General features: G+C 37.8%; 2 protein-coding genes and 2 pseudogenes across 4 annotated transcripts in view; 2 read left to right on the forward strand and 2 right to left on the reverse strand.

Annotated features, from left to right (window-relative positions):
- LOC116298179 (protein polybromo-1) overlaps positions 1–3,198 on the forward strand; it is a 29,405-nt gene extending 26,207 nt beyond the window's left edge. Inside the window, exons 49-52 of the mRNA XM_031706562.2 lie at positions 151–300; positions 1,163–1,422; positions 1,774–1,841; positions 1,970–3,198. Of these exons, the coding sequence (XP_031562422.2) occupies positions 151–300; positions 1,163–1,422; positions 1,774–1,841; positions 1,970–2,192 (701 nt within the window). The 3' untranslated portion in view covers positions 2,193–3,198. The remainder of the gene's footprint in view (positions 1–150; positions 301–1,162; positions 1,423–1,773; positions 1,842–1,969) is intronic.
- Positions 3,199–4,277: 1,079 nt separating this feature from the next.
- On the reverse strand, positions 4,278–6,527 carry LOC116298190 (mitochondrial carnitine/acylcarnitine carrier protein pseudogene; annotated as a pseudogene). The gene is made up of 2 exons (XR_016120701.1): positions 6,384–6,527; positions 4,278–5,352 (listed from the first exon to the last, which is right to left on the reverse strand). The product of XR_016120701.1 is annotated as a mitochondrial carnitine/acylcarnitine carrier protein pseudogene (transcript).
- A 64-nt stretch (positions 6,528–6,591) lies between these two features.
- LOC116298268 (mitochondrial carnitine/acylcarnitine carrier protein pseudogene) lies at positions 6,592–10,414 on the forward strand (annotated as a pseudogene). The gene is made up of 2 exons (XR_016120723.1): positions 6,592–6,820; positions 7,873–10,414. The product of XR_016120723.1 is annotated as a mitochondrial carnitine/acylcarnitine carrier protein pseudogene (transcript).
- On the reverse strand, positions 9,905–22,456 carry LOC116298258 (protein NEDD1). Its single transcript, XM_031706649.2, has 14 exons — positions 22,187–22,456; positions 20,545–20,633; positions 20,308–20,424; positions 19,887–20,027; positions 18,965–19,194; positions 18,430–18,518; positions 17,964–18,079; positions 17,527–17,767; positions 17,082–17,189; positions 12,706–13,235; positions 12,556–12,628; positions 11,472–11,622; positions 11,070–11,136; positions 9,905–10,588 (listed from the first exon to the last, which is right to left on the reverse strand). Exons 1-14 carry the CDS (start codon positions 22,314–22,316, stop codon positions 10,484–10,486), a joined length of 2,187 nt encoding a protein of 728 aa, XP_031562509.1. The 5' UTR covers positions 22,317–22,456; the 3' UTR covers positions 9,905–10,483.
- Between the last annotated feature and the right edge of the window lie 1,010 nt (positions 22,457–23,466).

Here is a 23,466-nt window from a genome sequence, read left to right on the forward strand (position 1 = left end):
AATAAAAAATGAAAATAACACTTTAATAGTAGATGCTTGCAATGTCCTACTATGTCAGCATAGTAGGTTTCAACCCTCAAAGAGTCATCAAAAAACATTCAGCAAGACTCTGCATGATTCTGATATCAGTGTGGTTATTTGTATCACCAGCTATGTACAGTGGTACCAATAACACATCCAGTCCATTCAACCAACAAGCTATGCAACAAAATACCTCCATGATACAAAGACAGATGCCAATGGGTGGCAGCGTCGGGATGAACATGAACTTGGCTAACCAACCAATGGCACAGCAGCAAGGTATTTTAACTCTCTTGTTACCATGATAGTTATGAAGCAATGGGCTGCCTGTGATATCAGAACCAAGACATTGATTAAACATTTTTGCCTTTATCGTTTTTCCCCTGGCTTTTTAATCAATGTCAGTCTGCCTGGTTCACACTACATTGCAAGCTTAGGGGCCAGACAATGTTGGTCCTTAAATTTGTGCTTTACTCTTGTATCTTATGTTGGTGCATTCTTTGTTTGCTTGTACCGTCATTGCTGCCATGTCGGTGGCATTTAACAACAGACTTCTCAATAGCCTACTTTTGTTAATACTACCAACATGGCTGCCATGTCTTTTTCTCTTGACTCTTGAGAATGATTGCAAATCATCAATTGTTGAAGTGAGAAGTGTGAAATTAAATAATGCAGGCTATTCATGTGATGTAATGCAAAGCATTTTTTCTATTTTTTTGTAATACTGACTTGTTCAGAAGGTATTTGTTGCAATAGACCCCTTGCCAAAAAATGATTCATTATGTCAGGTGTCATATCGGCCACGAAAACTTAAGTTGAAAATTGACAAATTTACAGACATTTGTATGTCCAGGGGTATACGCTATACCCCCGGACATACAAATGAATCTTTGTAGGGTTACTAAAAAAGGTGCTCTTTCCAATGCTGGTATTGTTTTTTCACTCAGTTTAATTTCAACTCAAACAAATTTGTGGCCACCATTTTGGCAAGGGGTCTATTAAAGGTATACTTTTCAATGGCATCATAAATGGTCAATAATGTTGATGGGTGGGTATGGGGGAGGAGGATGTAGTTTCATATTCGAAATAAGATTTAACAATTTACTAACTTCTTTATTAAAACTTCACATTACTTGATCAGGTCAATCCCCTGGCTACCAACAGCAGTACAACCAAAACCAGCAATTCAACTTCCAGCAACAGATGAACCCCTTAAATCAAATGAGTCAGATGACCCCAGGTCAACCACAGGTATCCCAGATAAACCCATTAGCACAAATGAACCAAATGAGTCAATTCCAGACCCAGCCTGTTACAAACCAACATCAACAACAAGCTCAGCCTCAGCCTACTACTCAGCACCAGACCCCTGTGCTGCAGCCATCAGTGCCGCATGAGGTGGTAAGTTGAAGTGTTATTTCTTAAGTTCTGGAGTATGACAAAACTAAAGTTTTATTTGACCTTCATCCATTCCCACAAGTTTATCAGGTTCAACTGTTACATGTTTTTCTTAACCCTCATAAAATAAAGTTGGTATTAAAACATATTTCCCTTCCCCATTTCTCCTTTTTTTCTCCCATTTTTTTTATTCTTTCTGCTTCTCCCTTTTTCTTCTTTCCCTTTTTTCCCTCCATCTCTCTTCCTACAACGAGATAAAATAACAACTGCCAGTAACATTGTCATAGGTGCCTTTCAATCATGTTTTCATAGCATCATCAATATACAGCATTTGAATTATTTTCTTTGTTCCAGCCTGTTCCTGTATTCGTAGCTCCTCCAGCAAAGCCTCAACGTCTTCATCACTCAGAAGCTTATCTCAGGTGTGTGGAAAATATAATAAGTAATTGTAATTAGATATGCACTATGTACTACTTCAATCTATTCTTTGAAGCAATAATATATTATAGAGTTGTGGGACATTACTAACCATGTTTATTCATCCTCGTAGATACATTGAGGGACTGCGGGATGGTAATCCTCACATGAGCAACTGGAATCAAGCCCGCAAACCAGACGCAAGTACAATGACACCGCAGCAGATAGCGCAACTTCCTGTACATTGGTTAGGGAATGGGTATGGAGATTATGAGAACCCTGTAGATGCTTTATGGGCCCTTAAAGAACACATGATGAGAGATGCACTTTCATTATCACGCACCGGGGAAAACTAAATCTACATTTTCGCACTTCATACTAATCCCTTTTTAGTTTTTTAAAGGCAATGGGTATGGAGACTATATGAAACCTGGTAGATGCTTTATGAGCCCTTAAAGAACACGAGAGATGCACTTTCATTATCAAGTACCAGGGAAAGCTAAAGCAATGTTTTCACAGTTAGTTCATACTAATCTTTTTTTTAGATTTTAAGGGGGAGGAGAGTGTTCTTTTTTAGTCACACTATGATATTGCGTTTTAGATTCTTGGGTACTAAAAGAACACTTGATAAGAGATGCTCTTTCCTTATCATGCAAAGGGAAAAATAAACCAGCATTTTCTCAGCAGGCTCTTATTCACCCATACGAGCTTAAGAAGCATGTTCTTTTAATCGTGCTATAGAGCATATTGTAGTTTGCCTCTCCACCTTAAAGGTTGGGTTCCTTTTTTATTCGAAAATATCTGCTATGAAAGACAGTTGTATTTTGATAAATCTGCAGGGGCAAAAGCCTTTTATATATTATCCATAACACATCCATGAAGCTAAGAAATTTTACTGCATGCGCATTATGCTTTTTTAGTTTTCAAGTTATTTATTGTTTTTGTTAAGTTTTGTTTGGGCAACAGTTTTTGTTCTTCTGGACCTCTGCCATGGGACAAAGATTTCATTCATAGAGGCATACGAAGCAACTTTTGAAGCAACTTAAAAGGCTTTCACACGATTGGATTATTTATACTTTTTTGTATTCTGATTGGTTGAGGTGGAAGCCATATGAGGTCTACTGTACTGTGTAATCATACTAATACTTGTACTTTGTAGTTTCTCTTTTGTATGTTTTTTAAGCGTCATGTTTTTATACATCACATGTAGATCCCAAGCCATTTTGTAGTACAAACTGCTCAAATACTCAGGACAATTTAGGTAGAAAACACATTTTACAAGCCCTTTTCAGCGTCCTCATATTGTATAAAAGCTGTTAAGATTTAAAAAATGCTATTAAAATCTGCATTTTTATGATTCAACATGTTTCAAATAGGGGCAGTGTTGCACATATGGGTATTCAGATAGGGACAGTGTTGCATATAGGGGTGTTTATATAGGGGCAGTGTTGCATATAGGGGTATTCAGATAGGGACAGTGTTGCATATAGAGGTGTTCAAATAGGGGCAGTGTTGCATATAGAGGTGTTCAAATAGGGGCAGTGTTGCATATAGGGGTGTTCAAATAGGATCAGTGCTGCATATAGGGGTGTTCATATTGGGGCAGTGCTGCATATAGGGGTGTTCATATAGGGGCAGTGTTGCATATAGAGGTGTTCAAATAGGGGCAGTGTTGCATATAGGGATGTTCAAATAGGATCAGTGCTGCATATAGGGGCAGTGTTGCACATATGGGTATTCAGATAGGGACAGTGTTGCATATAGGGGTGTTCAAATAGGGGCAGTGCTGCATATAGGGGTGTTCAAATAGGGGCAGTGTTGCATATAGAGGTGTTCAAATAGGGGCAGTGCTGCATATAGGGGTGTTCAAATAGGGGCAGTGCTGCATATAGGGGTGTTCATATAGGGGCAGTGTTGCATATAGAGGTGTTCAAATAGGGGCAGTGTTGCATATAGGGGTGTTCAAATAGTATCAGTGCTGCATATAGGGGCAGTGTTGCACATATGGGTATTCAGATAGGGACAGTGTTGCATATAGGGGTGTTCAAATAGGGGCAGTGCTGCATATAGGGGTGTTCAAATAGGGGCAGTGTTGCATATAGGGATGTTCAAATAGGATCAGTGTTGCATATAGGGGCAGTGTTGCACATATGGGTATTCAGATAGGGACAGTGTTGCATATTGGGGTGTTCAAATAGGGGCAGTGTTGCATATAGGGGTGTTCAAATAGGATCAGTGCTGCATATTTGGGTGTTCATATAGGGGCAGTGTTGCACGTATGGGTATTCAGATAGGGACAGTGCTGTATATAGGGGTGTTCAGATAGGGGCAGTGCTGCATATAGGGGTGTTCATATAGGGGCAGTGCTGCATATAGGGGCAGTGTTGCATATAGGGGTGTTCTCATAGGATCAGTGTTGCAAATAACAGAAGTGTTGCATATTATTATTATAGGGTTTTATTTCTATTATTTTGGGATTTTGAATCCATTTATTTAAGAAATTATGATAGTATTTGAATGATGCATAGCCCAAACTGCTCCTCCATCTATTGTGTTGTAAGTATTTACAACTGGATGTCACTATGGAAACATCCAAGTCATTGCTTTCATGGTAAATTCATATCCTACAAACAGTGCTGCATGTACTACCACAGCCCTAGTTATTGCAGGCATATAACCTCTATATAAGATTCCTATGGCTTCCTTCGCTATAATGTCCCTTAAAATCCCTCTGGCACCATGAGGGTATGCCTCAACAGGAGCCACTTGTAATCTTGTTTTAAGCACATCTACTGGATATACTAAACCCCAGAATGCAAACCCTGCTGCACCACCAGCAACAAGGATTGAAAGAGCCCCAACATCGTCACGTGTGCTATCACTTGGTCTCGTCATCTTTAGAAGGCCTTCGTAAGTGACGTACCAAGCTCCGCCTCCCAGGATCTCACGAATCAGAGTTGGACCCAGCCCCCGGAAGACACCTCGGACTCCACTTTCCATGAACACCTTCTTAAGGCAATCAAACATACCATTGTACTTTGCAACCCCACCCGTGGATTTCTGCGTCTGTAGAAGACACTTGAGCCTCTCGGCTGGGCCGTAGAAGAAACCCACGCAGAAGCCACAAAAGAGACCAGCCTTCAAGTACTGGGGTATTGTCGGCTCTTGGTTGGGATCGTCAAGCTGCAGCTTCTTTCCAATCGCAAGACTGTAAAAAGTGACTGCTGTGACAGGTGTGGCCATGAGTACAGGTGCAAGCATACCCCTGTACAACCCCCTGATACCATCTGCTTTGATAGTCTTCTTCAGGCAGTCCAGTGCTCCAGTGTAGATTGGATTGGTTGGTGATTGTACTTGCATCTTGACTTTGAGCATGTCCAGTGGCTGACCTACCATCCAGCTGAACATGCCTCCTATAGACCCAGCCACAAGATTGCGGACCGGCGACAGACGTCTGGTATTGACTCGGTCAAGGTCTGCATGGTCTGTGCCTGGTGCAGCCATGACCAAACTGTCCTGTGGGAAAAAGTGAATTTTGTGGGGAGAGCCTACATAGCAAGCAGTTGATGTAGTGTTTCATAAAAATACAATAAATCACACCTAATACAATAGATAGAACAACAATAGAATACGATAGATTTTCTGAATACATTACATCAACTGAGTGCTTTGTTGGGTTTCCTGGGTTTTGTGACTGAAAATGATGCTGATTTCAAGTGTTTGGGGATTTTTGGTTGAAGTTTACATGACCCTGAAACCTGATTTTAATTCCTGTTTTCAAGAAACCAGGTCTAGCTACAGCAATTGATATCACGACTCTGCATCAAAATATGGATGAATGGGATGGATGGTTGTAAGGATGGGAATGTGGGTGAATGAATGAACAAATGGATTGACAGATGGATGGTTTCCCTCGCAGCCGCTATCAGTGTTGACACGCAGCAGCTGTGAGGTACCAACAAATGGATGGAGGATTGAAAAATTTTAGTAAATGGATTGATAAATGAACTAATGAATTAATGGCTGGATAGGTGGGAAGTTGAGTGAAGGTTGATAAATAAGTGAATAGATGGGTGGGAAATGAGTCGATGAATGCTTTTAGATAAGAGAAATACACATCGTACTTGATCACGTGACCATAGCATGACCTTCTAAACTCTCTACGATTTGAGTAATTCAACTAAACATATCAAATCTTCAGTTCTCACTGTCATGTAAACTTTAGATTCTTACAATTCATGTTACTAGTTATCACAAAAAAGTTTAATTCGAGCAATAGCCAGCATCAGATTTACTTGGGCGATTGTTAAGGCATCAGATTTTAGTGGTATACCATGGATTCGCAGGGTATTGCTAATAGTAATTATTGATATTTACAGGGTTCCGTTTCAGGGATACGTCCATAATATTGATGTCCAAAACCTGGTTATTCAGAATACGAAGAACACAAAACTACCGTACAAAGAGTAGAAAGAATCTCGAGGGAGATATGAATATATATACATGTTTGTTTATCCATCAGAACGTTCTACACATTGAATACTCACCCTAGATATGTACTCTACCCGTCTAAAAACCTCGAAGAATTTAAATCAAGAAACTAGCTGTCCAATTTCTTTACGGTATCAGGACGAGCGTGATGGGTGTGCATTATATTACAGATAAACAGGCTGTATGTTGATAGTGCGTGACTCGCGTGACTCTAGGATATATATATGTATTTTTGCATAATCTAGTCACGGTCACGTACGAGGGCACACGGCTTCGTGTATTGATTCGTCACTACAGAAGAGGCAGAAGAACAGCCTACTTCTACTCTTCATTTTTCCTTTAGCTTCAGTAGGTAGAGTGATAGAACTATTAACACAAAGTTATCAAGGATCAAGCTAGCATTGATCTGGACGTATTAACTCTACTGTCTATTTCACAATCACGTGGATAATATCCAAGCTAGGAGCAGTATTAAAGTCAAGAATTTGTACAAGTATGTATGTATGTATGTATATTATATAGGGGATACTACATGGGCGCGCGGAGATCTTCGAGTGTTGAAAAGATCTCTCACGACTGAGCGCAGCGAACAGTGAGAGATTTTCAACACGAGAAGATAAATTTCGTATCTCCAAGCGCCCATTATGTATTCGTAATATTCTGTTTATTATATAACTATCCATAAATTCAAGCTACAGAGACTATAAAAACAACCAGTAATCCGTTTTAGATCCATATCATTTTAATGTATACGATGTAAGGCCTTGAAGAGGAACGTTTTGACCTGGTTATACAGCGGAAAATCTCCATAACAATAATTTGAGTCTGTATTCCTTATCAACACAGGGAACCCAAAACTAATTAATAGAAGTGAACTTAGATCACAAAGCAGTAAAGTGCATAGAGTGCAAACCAAATATATGTGTAATAATAATAATAATCTTCATTGGGTAAACAGATAAAGCAAGGCTTTTTTCCAATCTGGCCCACTAATTATGAATTACAATACACTATCTTTCCATGAAATAGAGTGAAGTCATTAAAACCGTGAAATAGATATTAGGATGATACCCTATTCCACAGTCTTCTTTTGGTTAAATGCCTTCACTCTTGCACAAAAACTGTTTCGTTGGTGCTATTTTGTACTAATTAGCTAGTACTATTTCACGGATAGACTATCATGAAAGAGTTAATTAACAAGATTGTACAAGAATAGTGCAAAGTTTTTTAAGTCTACATAGTCTACTGAGGCCTACTGAACTAAACTAATTTGTGCAATTTCTTGCAAAGTTTTTTATGGATATATGTTTATGTATTCTAATGCACGGGATAGTGGTATTATAATTTCGAAAATAGTTTCCTAGCTTAACCAATCAAAATACACGAAATTATATCCAATTATAATGCTTGACTAAGATGACAGGGCGTTTTGTATTTTTTGCCATAATCAGAATTGTGATTGGTTCCGAGATATTATGAGCACTGTTATTATACGACTACTCTAAAGCTATACTAACTGCTTACTTTCGTTTACTTCGGCACCAGACATGAGTCTCGCGGCTGAAACGGAGTTGAGGTTTGAAGACGAGAGTCGAACAAATGCACGCCGTCTGTCACCCACACGGAACTTCATAGCAGGGTCCATAGGCGGCATGTTTGGCTGCATGGTCGGCCAACCACTAGACATGGTCAAGGTACGCCTCCAAGTAACGTCTAATGTACAACCAGGACAAGCCCCTCCCTTTAAGGGACCTTTAGACTGCCTAGTAAAGATTATCAAGGCTGACGGTGTCAGAGGTCTGTTTCGTGGAATGTTTGCTCCCATCTTGATAGCAACTCCAGGCTCAGCCCTTGCATTCTACAGTCTTTCCCTTGGTAAGCGACTACAGCTGGAAAACCCTGAACAAGAACCAACACTGGTCCAATACATGAATGCTGGGCTTTTTTGTGGTTTTTGTTGTGCCTTTCTTTATGGCCCTGCGGAAAGGATTAAGTGTCTTCTTCAAGTCCAAGAAAGTTCAGGAGTCAACAAGAAAACAGGTCCTATTGGAATTCTAAAAGGCGTCTTCCGTACAGAAGGCTTCCGAGGGGTTTTCCGAGGGTTAGGTGTGACCATGATCAGAGATGTGACCGGCAATGGATTTTGGTACCTGACCTATGAAAGCATTCAAAAGTACTTGAGACCACATGATGGCACACGGGATGACGTTACCATGACATCCATTGTTATTGCTGGAGGAAGTGCAGGACTGGTCTTTTGGGGTGTGTCATATCCCATCGATGTCGTAAAAACCCGATATCAAGTGGCTCCAGTAGGCCTATACCAGCGTGGAGGGAGGGACATCATTAGGGTTATTCTACAGAGTGAAGGGATAAAAGCCCTGTACCGGGGATTCATTCCAGGTCTTGTTAGAGCCCCTATAGTACATATTGCATTGTTTAGTGGGTATGAAGTTACTATCAAAACGCTAAATAGATTCTTTCCTTGATTCATGGGTTTCTTCAGTTAATCCAAGTAACTTCATGTAACGTTCGTCGTCTTACGTCGTCTACTTATGATACGTTACATGAAGTTACTCGGATTTCGCTTTCGTCCCATATCCGGACCTTCTGACCGGTAAATAATTATAAGTGATACCATGGCACGAGGAAAATTAGTGATTAAATTTCCCCAAACGAGGGAAAATTTGTATAAGTCCAGAGGGAGCAGCCCGTAAATGACCCCAGGGATGTGGTTGGGTTGGAGAATCACATGGCTTTTGATAGCTGGAGGTAATCTTTCGATGTGACAACAAGAATTATCATTTCCAATTACATTTTTACATAAACACTGAATCATTTTTAAGAGACATACAATGCAGTCTGTAAATATTCAATTATCTATTGAACAATATTCTACAAAAAACTTCAATGCAATTTTGCAATAGACATATTGTACAGTTAACTCTAACTCGAAAATCAAACTTCCCAAGTAATAATGGAATGTAGTATTGTACTACCTAATAGAATTGGTACCAGAGAAGTTTGATGTTCAGGAAAGGTTTTTTTTTTATATCAAGCAACAACTAATAACTCTAATTTCTTACAAATTATTTTTGTTATAAATTCATGTGTGCATACCATATATCTGTGAAAAAGTAATCTAACAACATTGTCCAAGTTAAGTCAGACCTTACTAATTTGTGCAATTTCTTACAAAGTTTTTCATGGATATATGGTATGCATTCTACACAGCTTGTCAAAATAGTTGTAAAGCATGCACAAGTGCTTTACTTTAAATTCTGTAGGTTCTGCATGTGTTTTTTTTCTACCATGTTTTGGCCCTCCAGCCTGCCATGTTACCCAAAAAAATCATGTGTGCTCACAGGGTACACGCTGTGTGACAATGAGCAATTTTCCCAGTACAAAAAATTGCTGATCAAACATTTAGAAATCTGTTCTACAAATGCAAAAAGCCAAAATTGTTTTTTTGTTCATGCAAAATCAATTGACTTTTCAAATTATTCATTTTAAGAAAAACTGATACATTAATCATTAAAATTTGCACCTTTTCTTTTATACTCTACTACACAAAATATATACTTTTAAACTCATTCCCAGAGCCTCCACTCCTTTTGGTCTCCACCAATCCAAACAAGTTTCTGGGTATTCCCTTTTCTGATTGGCTAACATGACAATAAAAACCCAGCTGTTGGTTTCCAGTTTATGGAATTGTGCCCAGTTCCTTATTTTTTTACGGACATCAAAAGAAGAGAGGCTCTGGGAACAAGAATTTTTTATTAGTATCAAAACCACATCCTTAACTTTTTTACCAAAGGTATAAAATCTTAGGTATAAATATAAATACTAGGTAATATTAAATCTGTTACCATTACAAATATTAGGATTTCCCCCCCAGTACTGAAAGCATTGAACTATTTGAGTGAAAGCATTTTGCATGGCTGCCATGTTGAATGGAACAAATTGTTGGTTGCATTCACTCAACATAGTGACTATGGTATCACTACAGCGCTTTAAGAAAGCAATATTTCTAAATTTAGGCTTTGTTAATGGTTCTTTGATATAAAGCAGTAGTATCTACCTTTCATTTCCCTTCCAGTCTTAACTACTCGCATAACTAGTTAAAGCTATAGTAACACGTTCTTTATCCATCCATTCAATACTTGGTTTTTAAGCGTCGGTTTTCTTCTCGTAATCTATCAATTTCCTGGACTAAGGCTTCGTTGATCGAGTATTTTTCCATCATTTCACGCAATTCATTCTGCAAAAAAATATAAAATAATCAATACCTGATACATACATATAATCGATACATCATCACCTTCACCATTATCACAAAATCTTCATTACCCATCATCATCACATCATGAACCATCACCACCATCATCATGCACCATCATCATCATGCACCATCATCATCATGCACCATCATCATCATGCTCCATCACCATCGGCACTATCATCATCATGAACCATCATCATCACCACCATCATCATGTACCATTATACTACCATCATCAACATTACTATCAACATCTATCAGCACTTTCAATGCTACCACCATCATCATCATGCACCATCATTATCCTGCACCACCATCATCACCATCTACCATCATCCCCAACATCATTGCTGTCATTATCACCATCACAACCATCGTTAAGCTTTTCAACAGTGACCACCCACAGTATTAGCTTTCTACAATTCATTACATTTTGATGAGTGGTTCCAATCTTGCTTACCTGTTGGATCTGGAACTGCCGTAGCATTTCCACCTGAAGGTTGACCACATCTCTGTGAATGGCAACCCTACAAACAAACATATAACAGTACACTTAATACTCAGTATGTACTAACAGATACGTAGTGTGCAAACAGTATAAGCAAGGACATCCATGACATGTGTTAAACTAATCTCCATGAAAGCAATTGTCTGTTCAACCAATCAGAATGCACCATCAAGGCTACACATACGGTTTTACAGCAATGATTGCAAAACAATCCATCATAAATGGGCTAGTCGTGGTATCATGTTCCTCATTTTTGAGTCAATATTCTCACATGTCTAGACTCTACTATACCAGCCCTTCAAGGGTGGCAAAATATCTTATAATCTAGGATGATTTAGTAACTGTCAGCCTCACCTGAATTCATCCATTGAATCATCAATCATGTTCTTAATGAACTCAATCTGGAATGGCTGAAGGCCTGCATTATTCGCTACAGCACCTGCAACATCTCCATTAGTGTAAGGCATCTCATTACTCTTCTTCACAATGCCTGGACCATCCAAACCTATGATACATCACAATCTATAAGCATTGCATGCCATTTGTGTTGCATGTGATTTATTTAACAAAAATCTTTTGTGCTTATGTCACTTGCTGCGTGCTTTAGTACTGAACGGAGCACAGAAAAAGCTGTTTTATTTGTTTTATTATATAGCTAATATATATATATTTGTATTGAATTTATTAATGCAAAAAGAAAGACGGTCATAGGATCCAGTAACCTTCACGTGCGCGGATGGCGTCAGCCCTGTGCTCCATTCACTAATGAAGCACAATTTTCGACCAATCAGCGCGCGCGTACTATCCTAACTATATAATGATGTCATGCGCAGCACATCAAAAAGCTTTGTTACTGCATTTGGAAAATCAAAGCGTAATTGTTTTGAACTTAAAGACCCCTATACAAGTCACAGTTATGGTACTACAACAGCAACGTTTATTCATTGAATAGAAAAACTCGTAGTGAGCGTGACGTGTGCCGTGTTGAGCATTTTCATTGGCCAAAAGTATTTTTGCGCGATGTGATTGGTTTACTGGATTTCGTCAATTCTGTAACGTGAACGCATCCTTTGCCTCAACGTTTGACAGTTGTACAAAATCAACTCTAACGATTGCGATTTATTTGCGGGCATTGTGATAACAAAACGAAACCAATAGAGACCATAGAGTTAAAGGAGATTTTTAAAACCTTTAAGGAAAATATTTTTTCTGAAGTGAGCTATATATATATATATATTTTAACTTATTATCCTGCTCAAAGTTCTGTATGTGTTTTCCTTGCGCGCGCATCAGAGTCTTGCCCGAAAATGCCTCGTTTTCGAATTTGAGCACGCGATACCTTTGACAGCGCTCGCGCATCTCGAAAAAGATCTATTAGCGTAAGTTTTCAAAACTATTCCATACACTGAATATCGGCTTAAAAATGATTTACCCTTACCATCTTTTCTATCTCCTATGCTATCGCTAGATGTGCGTCGTGGTTGATAAGAAGAACCGCCAGGAGAACGAGACTAAAATAAAAGAAGAAAAAGAAGAAAAAATGAAGAATCAAAACCTTCAGTCCCAGAAGAACGAAAAGTACGCTTACCAATCTTGCGCTCCCATTGGCTGCAGCCGCGGAATGATTGGCATCCCCTTGGTAACTACTTTCGCTGCCTGCTGACCTACGATCTTGGCGGGCTCGTACAAAATCAGCCTCAGGCCGAGAATAAATATCAGAAGAATTGGACGAATGTCTCGAGAGAGTGGGTGACGTCTCAAAAGGATTTCTAGCCCCTGAAGCCGAAGAATCTGATGGTATTCTGGTTCTTGTATCGTAATAATCACTTTCCGGTCTAGAGACAGAATCAGTAGCATCTGGGCTGATTTGCGCTCGAATCTCTCGAAGATCTTCGTACTTCTTTTTTCTGTCGTAGTCAGGCTGCAGTGGTTTCTGTTCCTCTGTGTTCCTAGTATTGGAGTAAAGGGCATTTTGTGACCGAGAACCGTACGATGTAGGTTCGGCAGTGGTTCGAGGGGTTCCTTGATCTGGATGATAATAGGCTGGTCCACCTACTGGATGCTGTCTGGTATCTGATTGGTTGTTGGTACTGGCAAGGGGTGAGAAGATGCCAGAACCTGCAAGAAGAAAAGTCCGGTTAGACAAAGCAGTAAAGCGTTTATTCATTAACTAATGAGGGGATTGCGTGGTGTGGCGTGTCAAAGCAATTCCTTGAAAACTCGGCATCTAGCAATGCTGCGCGCAAAATATGTAATCCTCCATTGATCTCAATTTGAAGCTATTTTTTAAACAATTGCGCGGAAAATCTTAGTAATGCAGCCTGCGGTCCCCCTTCCCCAATGGGTACTTGCACACAACGCGGGTACTTGCACACAACGCGGGTACTTGCACACAACGCGGGTACTTCCGCACAACGCGGGTACTTCCGCACAACGCGGGTACTTCCGCACAACGCGGGTACTTCCGCACAACGCGGGTACTTCCGCACAACGCGGCCCATAGCGCACAACACGACCACTTGCTCACAGCGCGGGAAATCTTGATAACATGCAGCTTGCGTTTCATTCGATATGCTTGATTGTAAAACCAAACGTATCCTAAGTCAACAATGAACGTCTAGCGAAAAAGAAAATATTGGTTCCCATTCTTGAGCTTCCTATCTATCTTTGATTTTCCTACGAGAAATATAGAGAACGTAGACCCTGATAGTGATTATGCGCTTACCATCCTCTATGGATGTTGTTCTATATTTTGTATCATTCGAATTAATTCACATATATCTAAATGTCTTGATAAAAGCAAATGAAAATAAAACAGGAGAGATCGGTCGCATGCGCACAATCACCAACTGCTTCGATTAGCCTAATCAGATACAAACAGATTTTTACTGCGACGATTTTCAACGAAATTCTTTCTGGCGGCAAATTGACATTCACATAAAAGTGGACCAGAGTAGGAATGTTTAAAAAATAATAATTTGAAGAGCAGATTTCAACTATTGGGCAAAAACTACATTCACAATTTGTTATTCAAAATTTGTTTTTTTCAATTTGTATTTTCAGACTCGACAAACTTGTTTTCCAGTTGTTTTACTGTTAAACCAGTTTTAGGGGATTTTGTACAAGTAAAAACCAGTTTTTTTACCACACGCAAAAACACCTGCGCATTAAGTAATACATGGTTACGATATATGTTTACTAGCATTAAACCAACCAATCACAGGCCCAGAATCATGACGTTTGATTGGTTTTCTCCAAAGCAAACCTTTCAAGTGCAAAAACTCATAGCACTGACGAGAATCTCATTAAATAAAGTCTGTGTAATGATTTCCTTTATTGTAAGGCGTTAAAAGGCTGTTAAGGCAGCAGGTTGATATGATATAGAGAATGAACTACCTGCTGAGGATGTAATAAACTGACAACTCAGTTGAACGCAGATTCAACCTTCTACAAAACGCTTTTTTCCATACTCGGTTTTTCCAAAGAAAAATTTAAGTGTCACCTTTGATACATACGAGTTTGAGCAAGCTTTTTACTAAGAAATGGCTTAAATTATAAAGAATAAATGGCAGAATAGTTATCAAATAATCTAGAAAACACCTTGTGTAAGCTCAGTAACTCGCAAACAACCATTTAATATTCACAACAGTATTGACTAGCTGTTACCGTGGTAACCAGAGGCATCAACAAGGATACTAACACAGCTAATGTTATATTCAAAGCCTTTCTGGTACCTGCTTGGATTGGAAGGACATTAGAAATACTATCGCTGATCTTAGGTTCAACGATAGGAAACGTTTACTGTACCACAGAAAGCCCAGTTAAACAGGAATGCAACGGTAATCATGGAAACCAATGTCTTTTGAAAACATCTAAAAACCAAAGAAGGAGAGCATGTGTTGCGCTTGAATACATCAAAACAAGAGAACAATTAGGGTCACCTGTTGTGGGATAAACTTCAGTAGTTCTGAATCCAAAATTGAAATTTCGCTTAAAATAAATAAAAACAACAAAAAGCCCGGGCTTCGATTTTTTTTTTTTTTTTTTTTTTTTTAATTGCTTACTATCAATCACGTGACTTTTAGAGTTGACTGGGGGGCAACTAGCGGATGCTAAGTCAAAACATATCAAAATAAGTCCTCAAACTATTGTATTTGACTATTTTCACGACATCAAACCAGAAAACAAGAGATCAAAACAACCTCCAGGATTCTACAAGCTATCAATAAAGAGCTATTACCGGAAGTGACGTCTATTGATAGCAACCTATATAAAAATACACAGTTAACTTGTCGTTACGATGGAGAGTAGGTGCCTGGCAAAGCGGTAGGCGATGGCAACTAGCTGGCAAGAGGTAACCATGGCAACCAAGCCACGGGTCAACCTCGGCACCTGTCACACTGCTTACACAGTGGAAGTAAACTACTTACCTTGTCCAACCAGAGGAGGGTGGGCGGGGCAAAACCGCGATATGAAGGCAATGGCTAACAGCAACTCAGCTACAGCAACCACGAGGCCTTAGGCAGCAACTGCGCATGCGCAAGTCTCACACCGCTGGCCAGCACTCCACTCCCAGTTAACTTTGCTTAAATTTAACCACATGTAACCCACGATAAGAACAGCTAACTGAGTAACGAAAACAGGTACCCCAAAAGGTATTGTAGGCACTTGTTCACATCGTTCAAAGGACGGTCGAGTGTCAAAAAATATAACGGGTTTATTTTGTTACTGCCTCTTGTGAACGTGTGCCACTCACAGAATTTAATGGGAACCTTTAAAACTTTAACATCCTGAACAATCGTCACATTCATTAATTTTTCCGGTGTAATTTTCGTGCTTAAAACAATTGCAATTCAAATACCTCAAAAACTATAACACTGTGGGAAAAGTAACGCAAAAAACGAACAAATTTATCGGTCACATCCTGGAATACTGACATTCTTTTTTTAGAATTTTCTTTTCCCAAGGAAATTCCAAAACAAATGCCTTCAAACACTTGACGCACGAATAGTTAAATATCTCTATAAAGTTATCAATATAACAATAAAAATGGCATACCAAATCGTAAGCATTCGGGGGGAAAACAAATATGAATACAAAAAAATCTATGAACGTGATTGTTTTACCTTGCGATTTCTTATTTCTGTGGAAGTAAACGGTACTCAATCTCTTCTTCATCATTCCATCATATTATACTACAGATTTCGATTTTCAATTTCTTTATCGTCTTCGCACCAAAAAAAAAAAAAAAAACGATTCGTACCCCGCGGACCTCGCTAAAATTTTTCCAAAAAAAATTATCGGGACAAGAAATTTTTAAGCTGAGATGTCTGTAGAGATGTATATGCTAGAGACGAAGTCGAAGTATGTAAATATAATTTTTATTACTTGATTTGGTTGCAAATAATGCTTAATGCTCAACGGGTGGGCTATGAATTTGAATCAAACGCAAACGATATATTGAATTAGTGTTTAGTCAAGTGTTTCAATAGCAAGAAAAGACTAACAAACTTTTAATGGAGCTTTCAGAAATGATACCTCAATTGGTTTATTTGGGGGGTAGGGTGGGGTGGGGTGGGGCAAAGGTTTGTTCAAAATTCAAGCAAATAATTTTTTTAACACCAATGTAAACCACAATATAAAATAACATTAAAGTGATATAACTTTGGAATAAACCACATGTAGTAATCACTGCATGGAGCCAATATATAATGCACATATTTATATACCCATCAACAGGTACGTGGTAGAACAAGGAATGACGTTATTGACCCTGGACTCGTTTTAATGTTGAGGCTAATGATTATAAGTATAAATCCCTGATGAAAATGGATTTTTTTTTCCACACAAGCCTGTGGTAGAAGTCAGTAGAACAGGGAATAATGTCTTAGTACCCTTAGACTCAGTTTGATATTGAAGCTAATAAGGATAATTTATAGCCTGTAGCCCTGCTCCTACACTTACCATCAAAATGCTTGTTGTCTTTTACCAGTCCCTCCTGGTCAAAGCCATAAGGGGGAGGAATGGGCCTCTCTTCATCTCTGCGATTGTTAATAACCATAGGGACTTTGGCTGGAAAATATGAAAAATTTGTTATTCATCTATCATTATGGAAGATCTACAACATAGTCCAGCTGAGTGGCGAATGCAGCACAAAGCATGAGAGGGCAAAATGACCAGCCCTAAGCATTTTTGGAGCTTGAAATTGTTTTTATTCTTCCTTGCCATATTTTTGCTTCTTATAGGCACGTATATTATATTTTAGTCAAAAGGAAACAGAATTAAGAGTTTGGTTACAGTAGCCTGGGAATGGGGAGGAGAGAGAAGGAGGGGCCGCTCCTCACAAGCCTCTGGTTCCGCAGGTATATAGAAGGAGGGGTGGGTGGCAGACACATGAGTTCTGTTGTACCTTCTCTTAAAGGAGAAAATATGTCCTCATCTTCTTTGATTCCATTTTGTTGCTGAACTGATAGTTTGGGTGTTGGATCATTGAACTGAGGTGTTGTGGAGTTCGTTGTTGCTGGTGACGCAGGATAGTTTTTTGGGGTAGAGGGGTGGGGCTGTTCTGGTAGATTGCGAGAAGTGGTCCTTGGTCTGATATTGACAGATGTTACAGACTTTGTTACTTTGTTTATAGACCCTGGAGCATTCTGTAAAGAAAATTGTACTTTCTTGAACTAAACTATTTTAAGGAATTTTTAAAGAAATAATACTCTAGGGAATGAAGCATAGTAAAATGGAAAAAATTACACACAGGCTAAAAGAAGACTAACAAATAAACAGCAGACTTAAAAAAACAATTATGAATAATCAATATTAAAAACTATGTTTTGTAAAAGTACTAACCTTGGAGCTTGAAGTAGATGAGCTTTCAAACTTGAGACACTGAACAGAGGACATGTGAGCTGGTTGAACTGCAACAGGTGTAGATCCACTCCGCAGATCATACACACAGATTTTACCTAATAACCAAGAAAAAGTATTGAGAGTTAAAGGGTAGCCATTAGGTAATATACATAAAAGGTAATAAGTAATAAATGATAGGCAATAAGAAGTGATAGGTCATGAATCCAAGGTTTAAGAATAGCTGAAATGACTGTAGTTTCTTATTATTATTACTGTCATTAACTCAAAGTGTTGTTTGTAGTCAACAATACCATTTAAAACACTTCAATTCAATCGATGTACAGTGTATGTCCACAGTTCCTTTTGGTTGCGCAATTGTCAATCACCAATCACTGTTCGCCCCTTCAACCTAGCATAACATATATACAGACAGACAGTCTGCATATTTTTCAACAGTGACAGTTACCTCTTGTAGTACCAACAGCAAGAGTGACACCATCATGGAGAAAATCTACAGACGTTAAGGGTGCCTCAGCAGTCATTACCTTGACTGATCTGCAAGAATGAGAACGGAAAATTATAAACTTGACAAATCAAAAAGCAGAGAGGCAAGAACCCTTGCAAAGACAATCATTAACTTCCTTATGAGGAAAATTTATTTTCTATTATATTTCTTTCTCATAAAGCCCTATCAGGACCATACAGCAACAACCTCCCCTTACAGTACAACACGCAAAAGCATGACCGAATCTAATATTTGCATACTTCTATGCACAGGCATTTTCCTGCCAAACAACCCTTGGAAGCCCTATTTGGTAAAACCAGCCAGCTTCACATCAAAACGTGTCAATTTTATGTACAGAAGCCGTGCATAGAAGTATGCAAATACTTTTGCACAATGCGCACTGTAAAGAGAGAGCAAAAAGACTACAATTCTATCAGTGTTTAGTAATACCTTTAAAACATTTAGTCCATTCACACTGAACCATCATCATACTCACTTTTTGCCCTGTACATCATAAAACACAATCTTTTTGTCCAAGCCAGTACTAACAAGAAGCATTTCATTGACTGGAGAGAAGCACAGACCAGTAGCAGGTGCCTTGTGGTCATTGGTGAAGGATGTTACCATTTTACGTGCATTAGTATCCCACATGTTGAGAGCTCCATCATCACTGACTGATGCCAGGAGACTTTTCTTGAAGTAGGAATATTGTAGCCCTCTTATTGCCTACAGTACCACAGATTGTTGCATTAAGAATGAAGAAATAGAAAAACACACATGTACACAATGTGTGTGCACAGTTATACACTGAATGGAAATATGGCCAACAATTTGAATAGACCTAATAGGCTAACGTGTTGCTATAAACGTTTCCACCCAATTCAAACCACATGGGAGTAAGTTTCATTGTTCGTTATATTTTGGTTTCACAGTTGAATTTGTAGAGACAAACACTTCTGTTCCCAGAAGGTTTGAATTGGGTGGTAACGTACATAGCAACACGTTAGTTGATTAGGTCTATTGAACATTGTTCTGTGCTGACTAGCCCCTCATGTTCACATTGAAAAATAGCAATTTCAAACGATGAAAGATTAGTCAGTCACAAACAATAGTTATTCAAAATGGTCGCCATATTCCATCCAGTGTATAAAGTATGCAAGGATTGCTTTACATGTATAACTGCATGCACACAGCACAGTAAGCAATTTTTTTTCATTTCTTTCATTCATGAATACAACATATGCTCCCAATCAAAAAGTGAGAATTATAAGAAAAATGGATTGATTAGGATCCCTCAAAGCTGTATGAAATCCCTTCGTGCACTAATTATTATTACTATTACAATAATTATCTAGTGCACACACTGTAATTCTCTGATATATATGAGTTACATATGTGGGCAATTATTCAAACAGTACCTGTGTATTGGGCTGTCTTAATGGTGAACTAGCTTGTCCAGTAACTACGTTATGAAGCAGAATATTGCCATCTAGGGCACCTGATGCTATTGTTGTATCATTATGGTTGAATGTCAAGCACGAAACAGCATCTTTGTGTTCCTAAACAAAGACATAGAACATGAAATGATTGCAAAGGAAAACATATTATGGAAAAGGCAGAGAGAAAAACAAAATGGAGTCATCTTTCCTACATAATAAAAAAATATTAAGTTTTCTAAGGAGAGATGGGTAGAGAGGATATAAGGATTTGTAGTGATTGGTCGTATTTTTTCCTTGCCAAGTAGGTTTTTCTTGGGGTTTTCAAGTTTTTCTTCCTCCATTAGAATCAACATGTGAGCTGAATAATCGGTGGGTAGAAAAAGAAGTATTTCATATATACCTTATATGTCTTCTTTACACTCTTGGATTTTAAATCCCACACACTCAATGTCTTTGTTTTGCCACCCAGCAATAAATATCTTGAAGTAGAATTAAAGGCAGCACAAGAATAGCCATCCTATTAGACAATGATATTAACAAAATATTAACAAATATAAGCATCAACTTTTGAAGAATTGTTCTTCTTTTAATTTTTTCTTGTCAAAAGTGGCAAAGCTCAGCATTCATTAATACTTACCCCTACGGCCATCTCAGTAGAACTAATGGCTCCGTTTTTTAAGTATGTCACTACAACCTTGTCACCACCAACACTGACAAGAGTTTGATCTGATAGTTGTTAAGGAAATATTGCCCATCTAGGCCATTTTATGACTAAGTAGACTCTTTTAAAAAAATTTAAAGTGGCACTTGAATGAAAACGCCCAAATTTTTGAAAGTCCAGTAATAACTGAAGTATTTGAGGATAATATGACTCAATTATGACCATGTAAATATGATTAGTAAAAATTTTAGCCTGGGAGCCACTTGCAGTTGAGAAATTTTGGTTCAAAACCAGAAAGAACAATAGGGTTGAGTTAATGATGTAATTTACTCACAATTTAGATGCTAAATAAAATATTCTCATTTTTATCCCCCACTTTTTACTGTGAAGAAAATATGTTGCTTGGCTACTGTTGTGGCCATATAGATAAGTTTAACCAAGTTTCAAGTCATTTTCAATTTTCATTGATTTTCATCCAAGTGCCCCTTCTAAATACCACTGTTTTCCTTGATTAAAAACTCACTTACTCAGGATTATATTCATTTCAGCATCAAAATATTCAACATTTATATATCACTAATACAAACACTTTAAAAATCTGTGGACGTTCACTGAAATACAGGGATTTTCTGCACAAAATTGAGGCTAACTCTGACAATAGAAAAGTAGAGAATTCCTTCATAGATCAATCAGAAATGCAATAGATAAAGCAATATCAATGATATAATTATGTAATTAATATCATTTGGTATCAGAATTTTGATGATTAAATGATAATCACAAAAATATAACTAATCGATCAAAATCATTGCATCAAATTGGTAATCAATGTATATCTATTAGCATTGATGTACATCCATTAGTATGGGTTTTCATCAGTAATCCCAAATTTTTGCATAATAATTTCTATTCTATTCATATACAGGAGATGGAGAGAGATTGGAGAAAAATTAGATAACAAAATGAAATAAAGAATACAATGCAACAGATGTTTTGTTCCTAATTCCTGTAACTATTACAATGACATTCGTTTTGGAAACATTGCAATTAATCGAGAGTTCGAAGGGGATTATTATAATGGATAAAACATAATCACAATGCAAAAAAAAAAAGTAATTTAGCAAAAATAATTTCATTTTTTGATGAGAAAGAATTGAAGAATGAAATAATACAGTTTACAAGTATGAGCTCGTTATTTCCCATGAAATTATAGAGAATAAAAATATGAAGTCATGATTCAATATTTTTATTTATTTATTTATTATTTTATTTTTTCGTTTCGACTAATTAAGTTGTAATAACAAATCTAATAAAAGACGAAAATCGAGTGTTTGAGAGGAAATTAAGTTGCAAAGTCCTGAGAGAACCTTGTTTTTATTCAATTTTGTAATGATTCCAAATATTGTATAATAATATTTCGCAATTTTCATTTTATTAAACAAGCGAGTCGAGTAAAGCTAAATTATTTTAATTAATCTAAACTTTTGTCAAGTGTCTAGCAACCAAGGTGACAGCACTGTAAAGCCAATTCTTGAAAGAACACCAGATGTATCGTAAAACACAAGTATCCCTCGAGGATATGAGGACAAAAAATAAACATCACACCATAAAAGGATACTATTATTTCCCCAGCAAAGAGAAGAAACTGGTTGAGAATGAAGACTCATTGAGTTCGTCATCACCAAACCCGGCATTTCCCACAGCTTTATCTCGCTCCCCGCCGAAGCCAAACGAGCTTTTTCATCCATAATTACTTCCTTGGAATCCCTTTTCCGGGTTAAGATATTTCTTGGTTGTTTCTGAAGTGTATTTTTAAGTGATTTTTGGCCATTTTTGAACCTTAAAACTTCTTGCCGCCATTTTTTCTTCCAATAATAAACTACCCAGCATAGCTTTCGCACCGTATTTCTACTAGGAAGGCCGCTGTTCTTGGGTTCTACGGGCTTACAAGTCAAAATATAAACAAAACCAAGACTTTTTAAAAAAATATTAATTCATTTGAGATCTGATATCAAAACTTTTTTTCAGACGACTGTTTTAACGCAGCGTCTTTCTTGAGGGGCATGAATGCCCCACACGTGTTTTAGTGGACGATTAGTGTCAAAAAAAACTCGTGTAAAGACTGTAAAACAAACTTTTTTTAAAAGAAAATCATGATTAGGGTGAAAATATCGCCGTCAAAAAGAACAATTTTTTAGTCATGTAGAAGATCCTAGAAGAGCATTTGGCGTTTTTCCACGAGATATTGCAAGGTTTGACGTTGTTTACGGCGTTGTTGACATGCATGTTAAATAATAGATAATTGATGCTTGCCAATGCTTGTTTGTTGCCATGCAATCGGCAATTAGTGCCACATGCATGACCTGTACACCTGCCACTAGCGTCTATTGTCTTGGCTGACAAAAGGACGCTAAGCTAACTAGGGCTTACGACGCTTCAGAAAGCTGGATTTTTCCCCTTTTAACTTATCGTGGGAAAAAGAATTATAGTTGTCAAAAGTTAAATCCTTTAATAATGCTGAACGGTGACTTGCGCATGTTTCCTTTTGATGCCAGACGAAGCTAAAATTCAGGGCCCTTCTTATACACTTGATTCAGTATCTTCTCTTGAAAAAATCAACAACAAAAAAATATTGAATTTGATCATATTTTAAGCCATAGCATGTACTAAATATAAATATGCACTCCAAACCTCAAATCTTTTAAGAATTTCTGAAATACGTAAAATGGTTTTGAACTTCACGATAAAATGATAAATTGATGGTGATTTTAGCCAATTGAAATAGTAGTTTTATTGATCTTATTATGATAAATAGTTAATGTCATTAGCCCGTGAATGCTGATCTTTGCCGTAGAATAGAAGAAACGCCAAAAGTCAAATGAAAAATTTTTATTAGAA

This window comes from Actinia tenebrosa, unplaced genomic scaffold, assembly GCF_029948245.1.
Source record: "Actinia tenebrosa isolate PJP-AT-01 unplaced genomic scaffold, QUT_ActTen_1.0 PGA_scaffold3__52_contigs__length_22856419, whole genome shotgun sequence".
In the NCBI taxonomy this organism is placed as follows: Eukaryota; Metazoa; Cnidaria; class Anthozoa; order Actiniaria; family Actiniidae; genus Actinia; species Actinia tenebrosa.